General features: G+C 38.6%; 1 protein-coding gene across 4 annotated transcripts in view; it reads right to left on the reverse strand.

Annotated features, from left to right (window-relative positions):
- Positions 1-17175, reverse strand: part of HIPK3 (homeodomain interacting protein kinase 3) — a 100454-nt gene that overhangs the window by 53704 nt on the left and 29575 nt on the right. For all 4 annotated transcript variants that reach the window (XM_070229193.1, XM_023653835.2, XM_070229194.1 and 1 more), the window contains exon 2: positions 8192-9290. In XM_070229193.1, the coding sequence (XP_070085294.1) occupies positions 8192-9290 (1099 nt within the window). The remainder of the gene's footprint in view (positions 1-8191; positions 9291-17175) is intronic.

Consider the following 17175-nt stretch of genomic DNA (forward strand, 5'->3'; position numbering starts at 1 on the left):
GACTGCTTAGCTATTTGGAAAGAAGAACACTAGACCCCACCTCACACCAACTACAAGAATAAAGTCAAAATGGATTAGAGACCTAAACACTAAAAATGTAACTCAACATGTACTAGAAGAAAGAGTGAACGGCTCTTTAAACTTGGAGTGGGGAAAGGCTTTCTAACTATGACTTAAAATCCAGAGGCAATGAAAGAAGATTGATAAAACTAACCACAAGAAAAATTTTTACAAGGCAAAAACAACACATTAAAACATCAGAAGATGACTGACAAAATGTATCACAAATAACGGGGTAAATATCCCTCATATACAAAAGAAATCTTGAAACTTGACCGACAAAGGACCGAACTCTTGATAGAAAAAATGGGCAAAAGACAAGAACAGGTAATTCACACACACACACTACAATTTTAAAATGACCCTTAAACGTGAGATGTTTAACTTTACTCATAAGAGACATGCAAATTAAAACTACAAATAGGGGGCCGGCCCCATGGCCAAGTGGTTAAGTTCACGCACTCCGCTTCAGCAGCCCAGGGTTCGGATCCTGGCCATGGGCATGGCACCGCTCATTAGGCCACGTTGAGGTGGCGTCCCACATGTCACAACTAGAGGATCCACAACTAGAGTATACAACTATGTACTGGGGGGATTTGGGGAGAAAAAAGCAGGGGAAAAAAAAAAGATTGGCAACAGTTGTTAGCTCAGGTGTCAATCTTTTAAAAGAAAAACTACACAGAAACTACCATTTGATTGATAAATTTATTTATTTATTTTTTTAGGAAGGTTAGCCCTGAGCTAACATCTGCTGCCAACCCTCCTCTTTTTGCTGAGGAAGACTGGCCCTGAGCTAACATTCATGCCCATGTTCCTCTACTTTATATGTGGGACACCTACCACAGCATGGCCTGCCAAGCAGTGCCATGTCCGCACCCAGGATCCGAACCAGTGAACCCTGGGCTGCCAAAGCAGAATGTGCACACTTAACTGCTGTGCCACTGGGCCGGCCCCATGATTGGTAAATTTTTTTTTTAAATGACAACATACTCTGTTGACAAGGCTACAGAGAAACAGGCACTATCATACACTGCTGGTGAGAATGCAAATTGGTGCAGTGCTAATGAGAGGAATTGGGCAATATTTAACAAAACTATATATGCATTACCTCTCGACTAAATAATTCCACTTCTGGAAATTTACTGTGAAGATACAACTCCAACAATACAAAAATACATATGCACAAAGTTATTCTTCAAGATTGTTTCTAATTGGGAAACACTATGTCAATGATTAGGAAAGTGGCCGAATAAACAACGGAAATCCACACAATGCAGTATTCAGCAGTAAAAGGGGGAAGATCTCTATGAACTGACATGAAGAGATTGCCAGGAAACACTGTTATGGGAAAACAGTCAGTGCTAACAGGTATCTATAGCATGTTATCGCTCCTGTAAGAAGGGGAATTGAGAAAATAGACAATTTATCTGCTCACTTGTACTACCCTACCCGGCCACACACACACACACAGAATAAAACAAAAACTAATGATAATGGTTACCAAAAGGGGTGGGCAGGAATGAAGGGGACAGGACTGGGGGGAGGTGGTGACACTTCTCAGATAAACTTTTAGTATAGTTCTGATCTTCACAACCATGTTAATTGTTTCACATAGTCAAATAAACAAACAAGGACATGGAGGGCCCAAAATGGAATACAAAGAAATGAACTTTATACTTCAAATAAATAACAATCACACTGAAGGGGGATTACTGGGGAACGCGGTATGCAGACCCCATGCTCCAAGTCTGAGGCTCCAGAACAGAAGAACCGTAAAGAAGTGCTGCACGCTGCTGAGTAAATTAGCAGTGGTATGGATTAGCAATTCCAAAACTACTTTAAGTTTATTCTAGAACTGCGCAAATAAGCACTATACATTGTGGACAATGAGAGCTAAGATTCTCAGTATCAGAGAAGGGATTATAAATAAATAGAGGAAGAAGGATAGAATGAACTCTGAAGTTTCATAACTGGATTATCAGTATAATTCATGGTTTTAATATATAAACACATAGAAATACACACATTCACACACATAACACAAACATATACTTTCTAGCTTTGCCACTCAAAGGGTCTAAAAGCAATAACATCCTAGTACCAATGACTGCATCTGGTATTAGCATCCAGATCTCATTTTCTGAATACCATTCTCCAATAAAAAGAATCACAGTTCCTTACAGAAACAGCTGGTACCAGGGAGGGGGTAGGAAAAGTACCAAGTAACCCAGAAATATCTTGTAGTACCATAAAGTAAGCACTCAAGGAAGGACGGGGCCATGTCGCTCAAGGAAGGACGGGGCCATGTTAAAGGGATACAGGAAAAAGCTTCAAGAGGCTCTAACTGGACAGTTTTGGAGAACTGTGCAGTAAAACAAATAATGACAAGTAACAGATTATAACCCATTGAATATGAATCCATGAGTCTACACAGAAACAAACAAACAAAAATATTAAGCCAAGGAAAGATCTTCCTTACAGAAGAATTCCTTTCAGAGGAATCATGGAAATAGAAAATCATCATTTTGCAACCCCACATTTATAATTGTTTAGGGCCATATCCACTAATAGATGCTAAAATTGGTCTGTGAAAATAAGATGAGAAAGTCTATGGGCATAGTCTCAAAGTATCTCACCAAGAGATACTTATTAATTACAAAGAAAAACACAACCTTACAGTAGAAAAAATCCAGCAGTCACCACCTCAACCAAGTTAACGTTACCAGTAACAGGACAAATTGACATCACGTGCCTCCTAGGATGTGAAGACATAACATCATTTCTGTGCAGTTACTCCAAAAACACATAAGCTGAAAACACTGGACAAACCCAAAATGAGGAACATTCTACAAAATAACTGGCCAGTACTCTTTAAAAGTGTCAGGGTCATGAAAGGCAAAGAAAGACTAAAGAACTACTCCAGATTAGAGGACACTGAAGAGGCAGACGCAGTAAGCAAACAGTATGCGACCCTGGATTGAATCGTGAGCTGGAAAAAGGTCATTAGTGAGCCCAACTGGCAAAATGTGAATATGGTCTATAAATAAGATACTGGTACTGAATTGATTTTAATTTACTCAAATCAAATAGTATTTTGAGCAGTTCAAACATCAAATCAATAACACTGAATTACTGGTACCTGACGATTCTGAGCACTGCAGTAGGTTCTGCAAGGGAGCACCCTGATGCTGAGGAGACACACGCTGAAGCAGTGAGAGGGAAAGGGGCTACAAGTCTGCAACTCTCAAGCATTTTAAGAAAAAAAGTGTTGTGTGTGTGTGTGTGTACTTACATAGAGAAAGACTGACTGATAAAATTAGGGTGGTAAAAAGTCTAAATTTGAAACATTTGAAGAATCTGGGTGAAGGGTATACAGGAATTCTTTGTACTATTTTTGCAAATTTTTGTATGTCTAGAATTATCTCAAAATAAAAAGTTAAAAATAAAAACAGTAAGTCCATCCTGTTACTGTGTCTCCCTGTTCCTGTCCACCAGAGCACTTTACTTTTCCGGTTGTCTACTCACCAGATTCTGAGCACCACAGTGTAGAGTCTATATTTCTGCTCCTCAAAGTATAACCAACACCCAGAACAATACTTTACACTTTATAGGCACTAAATATTATGAATGAAAGACAATACTCAAGGACATATTACAGTTTTCTATTCATATATAGCTGATACAATTTTCACTGATACAATTTTAAGAGGTCTCCATCAACTGATAAATGGACACAGGAAACGTGGTGTATCTATCCAATGAAATACTATTTGGCAACACAAAGAAATGAAGTACTGACACACGCCACAACATGGATGCACCCTGAAAACATTATGCTAAGTGAAAAAAAGCCAGTCAAAAAGGATCACATAGTGTATGATTACATTTATATGACATGTTCAGACTATGCAAATCTATAGAGATAGAAAGTAGACTTGGTTGCCTAGGGATGGGGAGACTGGGGAAAGACGGGTAGAAGGTGTGCAGGGGAGTTCTTTCGGGGTAAGGAAAATGTTCTAAAATTGATTATGGTGATGCTGCACAACTATGAATATACTAAAAGCCATTAAATTGCACACTTTAAATGGGTAAAGTTCATGGTATGTGAATGATATCTCAATAAAGCAGTTTAAAAATAAAACATTAAGAGCTCTGCCAAAAAGACTTTTTGAAGCCCATACGTAGTAAAGCAACTTAACGTCTGCAGATTGCCACAACGTATGGCACTGAAAAGGACTTCATTTTAGACATTTGGAACCTTCTATTACAACTTCTGTTCAAACTAAACCCTGCTGACAACCTTGTATTTGTCAAATAAAGATTCCCAAATAAAAACAACTGTTTTTATGATACAGAGAAGAAATTCCCAGCAATTGCAGCCCAATACTGAGCTCACGAGGTAAGAATGGGCTAGCGAGAGAGAATGCTCTTTGAGACTAGTCCATCCTAACTCCCTTCTGCTTCCAAGGCTTGTACAGGGGTCATCTCCCCCTGGAAGCCCTCTCTGAACCCTCACATTAGACTAAGTGCTCTCCTCTGGACCCCCAAAGCATCCTGCACCCACCTTGAGCCTAGCACTTTTGAGACAAACTATTTTTCTCCTCTGTTAAATGAGGAAACGTTTTAATCACCTCTGTATCCCTCGTACCTAGCACAGTGCCAGCACACAAAAACAGCTCCACAAAAATTGAGTTAAACTTGCAGTATGAATTTGGACCTGACTTGTATCAGCCTCAGTTCTCTACTTATTAAACAGGAATTCCCTCAACTGTCTCACCAAACTCACAGGGATGAGATAGGAGAAACCAGGAAACAGACATAACACAGTTGAAAAAGTGACACAGGACACACATCCGGTCTTCCATCGTTATAAAGCACCCCGTGTAAACCATCAGTTATTATTCTATGGGTCCTTCTATGTACCTTAATTTTGTTACAGGAACTTTGCCTTTGATACTTTGGGGTTAAAAAGGCACAAGGGGGGCTGGCCCCGTGGCCGAGTGGTTAAGTTCGCGCGCTCTGCTGCAGGCGGCCCAGTGTTTCGTTGGTTCGAATCCTGGGCACGGACATGGCACTGCTCATCAAACCACGCTGAGGCAGCGTCCCACATGCCACAACTAGAAGGACCCACAACGAAGAATATACAACTATGTACCGGGGGGCTTTGAGGAGAAAAAGGAAAAAATAAAACCTTTGAAAAAAAAAAAAAGGCATAAGGGATGGGAATGCCCTAAACAAAAACTGATAAAAGCCTATATTAATTGTTTACCATTATGTACCTTTCTGTCAACTATTACAGGGAAAATAAAAAGCATTTTTTACTTCAACAATTAATGCTAAATTACTCAGTAAAGTAGCAAAGAATATAACTGCTACACAGGTTACTTTACAGCCTACTTTCCTGCCTCTATGTTCTGAAATGACTCAGAACCACAGGATAAAATTCTGTATTTAAAAAAAAGAAAAAGATATTCATGACCTGAATGCTGCCACCACACCTCATAAATACAGCACCTTGTGCTGCTAAAACGGTTTATGCATTCAAGAGCCCTACGTGTTCTTGACAGAAACCATACTCGAACAGCTCAATTTAGAACATGCTGACCTTGAGCAAATCAATGCCCTGAGCATGTACTTCTGGCTTGCATCACCACAGGCGCTAGGCAGCCTCACCATCTATAGTCGTCCACAACTGCTGGCCACTGTCCCCTGTCTATTTTAAGATATCGCTACTACATTTCTGTGCTGCACAGTTCAAAGAAACTGAGTAACACATGAACCTATGTCTAAGCACAAATCGTTTACCTTGGAACTCAGGGGGTGTGTTCTTACTGTGACTAGCTCAAAAATATTTAATTTGGTAAGTTTCCACTTCCTGCTTTCATTTTTTAAATACAACATATTTTTAACAAAGAGTAAAAATCAAGTGTAAGACACTTTTGCTTACTGCCTAATCAAATTTATAAGTAAACTTAGTCAAAAATTAACTCAGAATTGGCAAAGTTCCAAATATAAACTACAAGCAAATACTGAAGAACAATGGTTGCCTGCTATTTTCATATAAAATTACACTAGATATTAAAACAGTACTTGGTTAAGGACTACACTATATTTTCACAAGCTATCTTAAATATTTACTAACCCTTCTAACTCTTGGATCTGACAGAAGGCCCATTTTTAATTTTTTTTAACCAAGCAACATCAGCTACAATGCTAGTAGTAGTCTTTGTTTACAAATAAGAGCCCTATTTTTTTCTCTAAACAGAACATGTAATTTAGCAGTTATATAGCTTCCAAAATTCAGGTAAATTATTCACTTGAAATTTATACATTAAAAACAAATTAAAAACTACTAATTGTACTTAGCAATTACTCACAAATTTTTTAATTTCATTCCCAACAGAGGCTAATATTTGTGCAAAGGCCTAATGCTAGAAACCACTATCATAAAATATGTAGTATTTTAGATTACTTTTTAAAGGATTTCCTTTACTCTCTTGAAACAATTAATAAACAGATAATCTCAAGTATAGAAAATAAAGTTTTTTTTCACTTCATCCAAAAAATTTCAAATAAAGGACAAGGAGTCTAGGTGTCACACAGAGCTAAATCTGACAGCAGAATACTGCAGAGCCCAGATAAAATGAAGTCATTGACTAGAAGTGAACTAAATATAGAGCCCCAGCAGCTGGGGCTCGGGGGTTTATATAATGTGCCAGCTGATGATGGAAAGCTCTTGAGACAGAACCCACAGAGCACAAAGAGAAGGGGGGAAAAGCACTGTTCTTCTCATGACATTAAATAAGATTTTTAAATAATTTTTCCAGAAAAAAATTAACTGAAAGCTAATCTTGTATTCCATTAAACTGAAAAAAAAAAATTGTCAGGAGCACAGAGACTCAAATAAATCTAATTATATGGGATATTAAGTAAGACTCATTATCCTGCTACAACTATAACACCTTTTAAACCATCTAAACGATTTTGAGAATGGTATCTAGGACTCTAATCTAAAAATCACACAATCAGGAATATACTAAAGGGTAAATGAGGCTACATTTCTAATTTCTAATACATATTTTAATGAACTTAATTACTGCTTAGTGACATAAACGTGGGGTTCCTACTGATGACCTACGAACGGAGGGCACATATTTGGAGCTGCTTCTTGTGCAGTGAATTCTCCTCCATCTTGTCCCGGGGAATAAGGCTCGCAGGAAGCTAGCCAGGGTGAGGGGTGTAATGCAAAGGCAGATGCGACACCAGAGTACGATGACTCCTTGTTGGGCCTAAATCTACACCCCTTGTGTTCTAACAATAAACAGCACGTGTCCCTCTATTTACTAACTTATTACTGGCCAATACTGGCGGATCCCGTATCCGCCCACTGTGTGGCAGCTCACGGGGCTCAAGTCCACCAAGACCATAAATTCACTTAGGCTGAAATGAAAAGAATTCCTCAAATTATTAAACTATGAATTCAAACATATTTATACATTCAAAAGATACTGTTAATCATGACACTGCAGCACTTTATCAATATTTACATGGCAATTATTTTCTTCTTTAAATTTCACCCACAGCACCAACACTGCAACGGCGCTACCTACAGCACACAGGCAGAGAGAGCACAAAACCAGTTATGAAAAGCGGCCTGGGCATTTGTAGCAGCTGTGCAGTGTGTTTGAATCTTAAAATAACTACGCAGAATAACTTTCTGAATTCTTACATCTAACTTTTCTAAATGTTCAGTTGCGTCTGATTATGTCTTTAATAAACTAGTTTTCTTGAGAGCTGAAATGCCCAAAGATATATAGAGAAATTACTATAAACCCTTTCCCAACATTTAAAGCCTTCTGTTTGATCATCATTATCACCTATCCTTCCTTAAGGACTACTAACAACAAAAATACCACAAGTCTTTGACATGGAACTTGGCAGTAGAGATTTCTATTGTGTTTGGGCAGATTTCATGTCTAAATTTTTAAAATCTTTTTAAAACCTCAAACCTAAGTTGATCTTGTCTTGATTATTTATCCGAAGCAGTGTTTTTCACCACAGATACACACCAAATTTTTTCATTTAGCAGAAATTCATTTATTAAATAACCCAAAAAGTCGCTGTCCCCTACCTGTAGTATCGAGATTGCAGATACGTTGAACAAACAGTCTTTGATACGTGGCTGGCTGACCCAAAGTCTATTACTTTAACTCTGTACGGCTGCCGAACAGGATCCACCAACATAATATTCTCTGGTTTGAGGTCAGCATGGATTAAACCAAGACTTTTCAATTTTTTCAGTGCAGTGGCCACTTGTTGAAGAATGGGTCGAATTACTTTTAGTGGCAGGGGACTGAACTTATTTTGTTTCAGAAAGTCATACAAGTTTTGTTCCAGCATCTCAAAGACTAAACAGGTATGGTTCCGGTGCTGAAAGCATTCGTAAGCTCGTACAAAGTTATACTCATCGGCATTTTCAGTACTGAGCCTTGCTAATATGCTCACTTCTATTTGACCTTGACGTGCATAAGAAGGGTGATTCTTCAAAATTTTGATTGCTACAATTTCATTTGTCCCTCTTTTCCAGCATTTGACTACCTGGCCAAAAGTGCCTCGACCCAGAAAATCGAGGACTTCGTAAGTATTTTTCAGGGAGCACAAGACTTCATGCTGCACTAACTGGTAGTCGCCCTCTCCACTGGTGCAATTTGGCTTTGTTCCCGTAGTGGCTGTCACAAGTGTCACTGGATTTCCCATGCTGGTCTGCAACATTGCAGGAAGTACGGACAGCTCGTCAACAATCTGCATCGCGCTGCCGTGGTGATCCAGCTCCTCACTCTTGCGCTTCAATCCACATCTCGGGGGGCCTTCCAGGAAGCCGAGCCTGTGCTGCCACGCCCCAGCGGGAAGTGCCTCCACGGGAGCTCGCTGCGCCGGAGCTGCTAGGACCTTGGTAGCACCTGTGGTGTTTTTTAAAACAACAGCACTTGTCTGCAACGAAAAGTGGTGTCCTCGAGGTCTGTTAAATGGGATCTTTGTCTGAAAAGCACTACCCTTCGTGGGAGGATGAGAATTTCCAACGTTTCCACCATTCAGATAGGTCCGTGGATAGTTTCTTTCCTGGAATACACAACTGCTTGGCTCTACTTTGAGTTTCTTCACACTACAAAAGGCACTTGACTGAGTTTGATAAACATACGGGGGGTAGACCAAGACTTGTGAGGCCATACCTGTGAAAGAAAAAGAAAAAATGGAACATATCAACTACATCTCAGGAGGAAAACTTTTAAGGGTCAAATCCGTAATTTCTAAAAATAATTAAATTTCATTAAGATTTTTTTCTCTTGGAGAAGAAAAGCATTTTCAATATCTCTGTTCTAGTTAATTAGTGTTTCAGTTATTTTGAGTGTTGCGTAAAAGGCTGGGAATAAGAACTGAGTTCATTCATTTAATCAATAAATATTTACGGAGCAGCTACAATGGCCAAGACATGCCCTCGAAATTGTACCAATCATTTTTCCCCGAAAGGAATAAATACAGATCCTGAAACTGCATTCGTTTGGCATAAGTAAAGCATTCTACCACCAAACCATCATTTATGAACCAACGACAACGAAAGAAAATACAGTACTACATAAATATACTCATGTTCCTTAAATCTAAAGCCAAGAATTGCCTCAGAAAAAAAACTCAATTGCAAAAATAAGTATATAAGCCAGACACAGGTCCCTGCACAACGTCCTCCTGCACAGCCTTTACATCCAGGTCAGAGCGATGCGCTACCTTCTGGGGAAGCCTTTCCTGGGACACACCCACTCACCACTCCCCCCAGGCAGGGCTGGGCATTCAGTGCTCTCACAGGAGCCTCTGTATTTTTCTAATGAGCATTCACGATGTTACACTACACTGCAACTGTCAGCGTATGCATCCAGCTTTCACACTAGATATGAAACAAGATGCCAGGATACAGAGTTGTTGTTCTTTAAATAATGTTAGGTGACTGAATTAACTTCAAAATATTTCTGTTCTCCATAATGTAAAAATCTGTATTGTATTAACCAGGCAACTCTTCTACTATTTTAATAAATCACCAAACATCAATTCTTTGACTCAAAAACAACAAATTTGCATCACGCTATATAATACATAACATTTAAAATAATAAGACCTACCACCTACTAAGCACTCACGGTGCAACGGTTTAATGAACGCTTCATTTGGAATCTTTCATTTAGTCATATTACTATCTTCCCAATTTGCTGTTAAGAAAACTAAAGCTCAGAAGGACTAGGTAACTGGCCCAAGGTCACAGAGCTAGGGTATAGGAACAGGAACAGGAAAATACACTGCCCTTCAGATAAAAGGCATAACTTTAATGCCTCCTTCAACTTCCTAAACGCTTCTTGTTAACGACTGCCACATTCCTAAAGTGACTTGGCTTTGGTAAGAAAGCAGCTACAAAACCTCATTAGACAAATTGAGATTTGATGTCCATTGTGTAACAGAAAATTGTAAATTGAAATCCTGCCATTCCAAACCATTTCATCCATTTTCTTAAAATCTTCTTGGCATCACCTTTACTCAGGAGGTTTCAAAACTCCACTCCACCAATTTATCATCCTTTTAAGGAGGCAAACCCACACTGAAGATTCCTTCTAAACACATCAAACTCACCACTAAGTCACTTAATACTGTTTGTGATGCTCCCCAATCTTATCTCCAACAATTTAACATTAGCACGATTCTCCAAAATTCAAACCACTTCTGTGACCCAGACCCACAGAAACAGACTCAGAAATGATGAAACTCACATAAGAATTTCTAAAACAGCTATTATAAATATACTAGTGGACTTAAAGAAAAGTATTAACATAGACATGAAGAGCATTTTAAAAATGGAACTGGTGGGGAGGGCACAAAGGGTAAAGTGGTGCACCTACGACATGACTGACAATAATGTACAACTGAAATTTCACAAGATTGTAAACGATCATAATCTTAATAAAAAGTGAAAAAAAAAAAAATGGAACTGGTGAGCCTGGAGAACCCCGCACACCATACACAGATGGTGAGGAGGAAACGCGGCAATATCTCACAAAACTGCCAGCGGGGATGTTCTCTGACCTGGAACCAGGCAATCAGCTCCAGTGCAAGATCCACGCAGCACTGTGCTAACACACATGTGCTGGAAATAACCTCAACACCATCCAAAAGACATGGGGTAAATACACCTCCATACAAAGACCAACTATATATAGGCTTTAAGAAAACCAAAACCATCTACTTACCCTGTAATGGCCTCATGCCCAAGATAATATTGTTACATGTAAAAAGCAAGATTCAGAAAAATGTGTACTTTGTAAGTTACTACCATGTGTGTTTGATAAAGAAGGGAGAATTATGTATGTATATATTTGCATGTACACTGGATATCTGTACATACACAAAGACATTCTTTGCCTTAGAGGAGAGTAACAAGAATACTGGAGGCAATGAGAAAGACATGCTTTTCCCTGTACATCATTTTTACCACATTAATTTTTATCATGTAATTACCTGTTCAAAAAAACTTTCTGAACCATTTGGGAACCTATTAAGATAGATACGTTCTGGGCGGTCCTTTCTACTTACTAGATGGGATGCTGCCCGATTCCTGAATCATTGAATAAAGCCAATTAGATCTTTAAACCAAAAAAATATACATTTATATATATATATATATATAATTTTCGTATTTAGAGGTGAAATAATATTTCTAGGATTTGCTTCAAAATAATACAGAGAGAGAGTGGACGGGGATATGGATAAAACGAGATTAGCCATAAATTGTTCATTATAAGAGTTTGACAGTGAGTAAAAAGGAGTTAATTATACTATCTTGTCTACTTTTGAATATGTTTATATTTTTCCTTAATAAAAAGTTAAATAAATAAACATACATTTGAACTCCACCCAGGAAGAGTCTGATGCAGCAGGTCTGTGCTAAAGTCCAGGCATCTGTATATGTACCAGCTCCCAAGGCCATGTAGAGTCAAGCTAACCTCTGACACCAACTATCCAATCTGGACAAAATCCTGGGCAAATTCAAGTCCTACCAATTCAGGGCACTCAAGTCTGAGAAATCAGGATGAAGTCCTAGGGAAGATAATGCACACCACTCAAAACCAATCCACGCCATGTTAAATTAAGGTGTCACGTGGACAACAGCTGAGATCCAGATAAACAACCTAGAGAGAGTGGAGAAACTACTTCATTTTCTGAGTCCTGCTACTCCTACCTTTTCTTTCCCAACATGCCAAGCTAGAAGGCAAACAATTAACCCAAGGGCCCAAACCAGAGTCAACTAAAGGATGCTCAGAAAAAGGGAGTACCCTCACCAACCACTGTGCTCTGTGGGACCAATCTCAAAGGGGACTTTAAAACATAAACAGGAACAGGAATGTCACTTAATCCACACGGCACCCGAGGAGAAAGGGGTGAGGGCAGATAGGTGTAACAGACCACAAAGAAGGAACTCTAAGTCACCAGTCAGCTTGACCACTGTGACTCCCTGCCATATCCAGGTCTTAAGTCTTTCCCTTCTCCCACCTCCATCAGATAAACTCATGACCCGACAGGGTGACTTCTACTCAGTGTTTATGGACTTTATAGAGGACAGCATTTCCAGGAGCTGCTGAAGTCCATGGAGTCCCAACCTCGACTCGGTGCAACACTGTTTCCTACTATTTCTCACTGCAGTACATACTATGTTCTACCTTTGCAGCTGTATTATTCATGACTTTGCCGTTGGTTCTTATCAAGCTCTGGAATACCACCCCTTTGTGGCTGGGCCACCTACTAAACATCACTCGGAGGACAAGGAAGATTTGTCAGAGCAACCAGTAAGCTTCAGTTCCCCAAGCGTAATGCTCTCAGGCACATTAACTTTGATTAATAGGCCTTATTTTTCCAATCCTCTAAAAAACTTTAAGACCCATCTGAATTCTATCCAAATTCTTCACAACCTTTCACAACTACCAAAACAGCAACATAACAAATATTGACAATTACAAGCATGAGTCTGACCACTCCTAACCATATAAACAACTGTCTATTGTCCTCTCCCCCAGCCCCTGGCAGCCCCATTCTACACTCACTCTATGAATTTAACTACTCTAGGCACCTCATATAAGTGAAATTATACAATATCTGTTCTTTTGTGACTGGCTTACTTCACTTAGCATAATGTCTCCAAGGTTCATCCATGTTGCAGCACATGTCAGAATTTCCTTCCTTTTTAAGGCTAAGTGATATTCCATTGTATGTATATGCCATATTTTGTTTATCCATTCAGCCATTGAAAGATATGTGGGTGGCTTCCACTTTCTGACTGTTGTGAATAATGCTGCTGTGAACAGAGATGTACAAATATCTCTTTAAGATCCTGCTTTCAATTCTTTTGTGTATATACCCAGAAGCGGAATAACTGGATTATATGGTAATTCTATTTTTAATTTGAGGAATCATTCTATTGTTTTCCATAGTAGCTATGCTGTTACTATTCCAACCAGGAGCGCACAGGGGTTCCAATTTCTTCACATCCTCACCAACACTCATTTTCTTTGTTCTCCTTTTTTATAATATCCATCCTAACAGGTGCGAAGTGGTATCTCATTGTGGTTTTCAAATTTCCATTTTTAAGTCTAATTCTTTCTTTATCAATACTGGTTGCACTAACACCTAGACCTTGATGTCATCAGTAGCTATAACAAGCAAACTTCCTTTTTTTTCATTTGCGTTACTGATAAATATTAAATCCTACACTTAAGACTAAGTTCTACAGAAACCCATATATAGCTGAGCTTTCCCAAATGATGACTGAATAAGCCCCAGTTCTTTCAGACTGTCACAGGACAATACAGAAATTATTAAATTACTAAAAGCATCAAGTTTAAATTAAGATACAAATATGAAAACGTGATCAGCATTAAGACTTCTAAAGATCTAGAAGAATACATGAAAATTACAAGTAAAACAAAAGCCTTTTAAAAACATAGAAGAGATTGTTTTTACCTAAAGAGAAGCGCAAGGCACTAAAAGATTACCTCATTATAAACAGGGATAAAAGACCAAAACATTAAATTTGTAGCCAAAATTCTACAATTAAAAAAAAAAAACTAGCAATATAACAAACAAAAAAAGTTACCTCAATGAAAATTACCTTCAGGAATATTTTCATTCAACTGGAAGTAAGCAAACAGCTACATTAGACCAAAGCAAACCTTGGATTCTGCTGACAAACAACCCTGCGTTCAGATTTCTTTTCTGAACACACCTATCAACTCTGTTTTCAGGATATATGAAAACAAGTAGACACAAATGCAGCTCACTTTCAAAAATGAACTTTCTATCACTCTTTAAAGGGAGAGACAGAATGGAATAGGAAATGAAAACAGTTAAGACGGCTGTACCAGGTGAAATGTACCAATGCACCCTTAAGCGGACAGCCTCAAAGCTAACAGGGCTGGAGGACCGTCCCATGTAAGACAGTAACGCTAATTTAGTACTGTCCTGTGTCAAACGTAAGCTCACTGATGAATGATGCGTTTTTAAGTTAAATTACACAAATATACATCATAGACTCTCATTGTCTTTCGGCATGCTGTAATCAGCACCAGGGACACAAAGGACTGAAACGTACCACGTGAAAGTCAGTGAGCACACCAACACCGTGACACAAACACAAGAGCAGGTGCTCCTCGAGCCACCCTCCTCTGGTCTTTACCTGGATCCAGTCGTCTCTCAGAGCCCTCTCTTTCCCTCCCTCATCTCAGTGAAAGCCCGAGCTCCGACCTGCTCCTAACAGCACAATACTTCACATCCTGTCCTCAAAATACTATGTGTCTCTCCCTCTGACCGACCATCTCTCTCCGATTATCTCTCACCACACTAGCTCCCAATATTCTTTGCTAAATTCTAGCTCTTCTCCTTCTAGTAAAACAGATTCAAACTCAACACTTCTCTTATGTAACACAAAAGGTATTTTTAAAAAGGCTTAGCAGCAAAAGAATCCAAAATTCTCCATCTGAATACAGTGGCTCTCAGTCCTTGTCCTGACACATCTCAGGTGTGACGAACGGAGAAGGGAACCACCGTAGGGGAGACAGTACTCAACAGAAAACTGCGTCCAGAGTAAAAGCACGTTAGGGAGGGTGGTCTTCACCAAACCATTTTTATGTGCAAACGAGTAACTAACTCACTCATTTCAAGAAAGGAGCCTTGCGCATCACTATTATGACTTTCCACACGGCAGAATACCTTTTTGAAGACAACAGGATCAACCCACCTCACCTAAGTAGTGGCCAAAGGGAAACTATGCTGTTGTTAAATGACTTCTGCATTCCTCACAAAGTCTAGCAGAGTTAAATGAATAAAGCTTCAAGCTATTCTATAGCCTCACATCTTTTCAAACTTATTTTTTATAGTATATTGCAAACATCAGCTTTATCACAACTCTAATTTTTGTACAAAAGATTACATCTGGTTTCACAAGGTCTGAGAAAGAGATCACAGGAGATATAACAAAGTCTTCAAGGTAACAATATTGTCTATAATCTAGTTTCATGTAAATTATAGATTATTTCAGCTTGGTATATCCATAGAGTTAAAGATTTTGCTTTCATGAATATACTTAGAAAGAAAGTTACACCTTTTCCACTTTTAAAATATTTTCAGACATATGAATATTTTCAGGCACAAAGAATATTAAGACATCAATAAAGTCTGATTCGGAATCGTTTTTATGATTATTTGTAACTGGACACCACATAACAACCAATATGAGAACTTCATTTCTGTTTCAACTGTTGTTCAAATATTGAAAATTAGTCAACATTTTACAGAGGGTAAAAGAACGTTTTTCTTAAGAGCTTTAAAACCGAAAGCTGGGGCCGGCCCCGGGGCCGAGTCGTTAAGTTCGTGTGCTCTGCTTTGGTGGCCCAGGGTTTCACTGGTTCGAATCCTGGGCACCGACACGGCACTGTTCCTCAGGCCACGCTGAGGTGGCATTCCACACGCCACTACTAGAGGGACCTACAACTAAAGTTACACAACTATGTACTGGGGGGCTTTGGGAGAAAAAGGAAAAATAAAATCTTTAAAAAAAAAAAAAAACTCTGAAAACTAAGGTATCAGAATGCAGAGAAGAACGTTAAAAACACACATCACACTACTACTTTAATTACACAGAGATTGATGAAAGCCATGAATTAGCTACTTGTTATTGTAATGCCACTTTGACCATTTTATTTTGCATTATCTTATAAACATAATGTTTTAATTAAATTAATATTAACTTGTTGTATGTGCTTTTAAAAAATCGTATAGCAGCCCCTGAAATAAGTATGGTGATACCACAGATGGAAACCTTTTGCCAAAAACTGTACTATTTGGGTTGAAGCTTAAACTTCTGCTAACTGACCTAATTTTCAAATTATTTTTCAAATTATAAATGAGTTAATAATCTATGAATGTTATGTCAAGTTCACTTTTTTTAATGGCTTATAGCTCCATTCACTGTGAATATTATCAAATAATATCTTAACATTATTTTAATTCTACCTTTACTATATTACATCTGACAACAGATGGTTAGCCTAGTTCTCAGAGTTATAAGTTTGAAGTTTAAGGATTCAGTCACTTGGGGGAAAAGAAAACAAAGTGTAGGTTCCTTCATTAGTACCCAGACTCTAACATGTGACAAAAAAATACATAGGAACCTATCAGTGGTTTTCCTGACAACGTCAAGGAAACAGACCGTATTTTACAGAAGAAATGAAAGAACTTTAATTAATTTAATCCAATGGAAAACTTTTTACAAATTGTCTTCATTTGTAAATTCAAATTTTCAGGTACTATTTTTTAAATAATCAAGTTAAGTTACCCAAAATTTACTCACTCCTGCATTCTTGTTTAATGTACACACTACACAGGTGGAGCAGTCTGCAGCTCCTTCACACGTCCCACGGACAGAACAGGGACTACCTGCTCCACCTCGGTGTGGCTACACCTCGCCCTACCCCGTCCAAAAAGACAGATCTTCACCACCTTATTTTTTTAAAAACTGTCTCCAGTGAG

The sequence above is a fragment of the Equus caballus genome, chromosome 12, assembly GCF_041296265.1.
Source record: "Equus caballus isolate H_3958 breed thoroughbred chromosome 12, TB-T2T, whole genome shotgun sequence".
Lineage (NCBI taxonomy): Eukaryota > Metazoa > Chordata > Mammalia > Perissodactyla > Equidae > Equus > Equus caballus.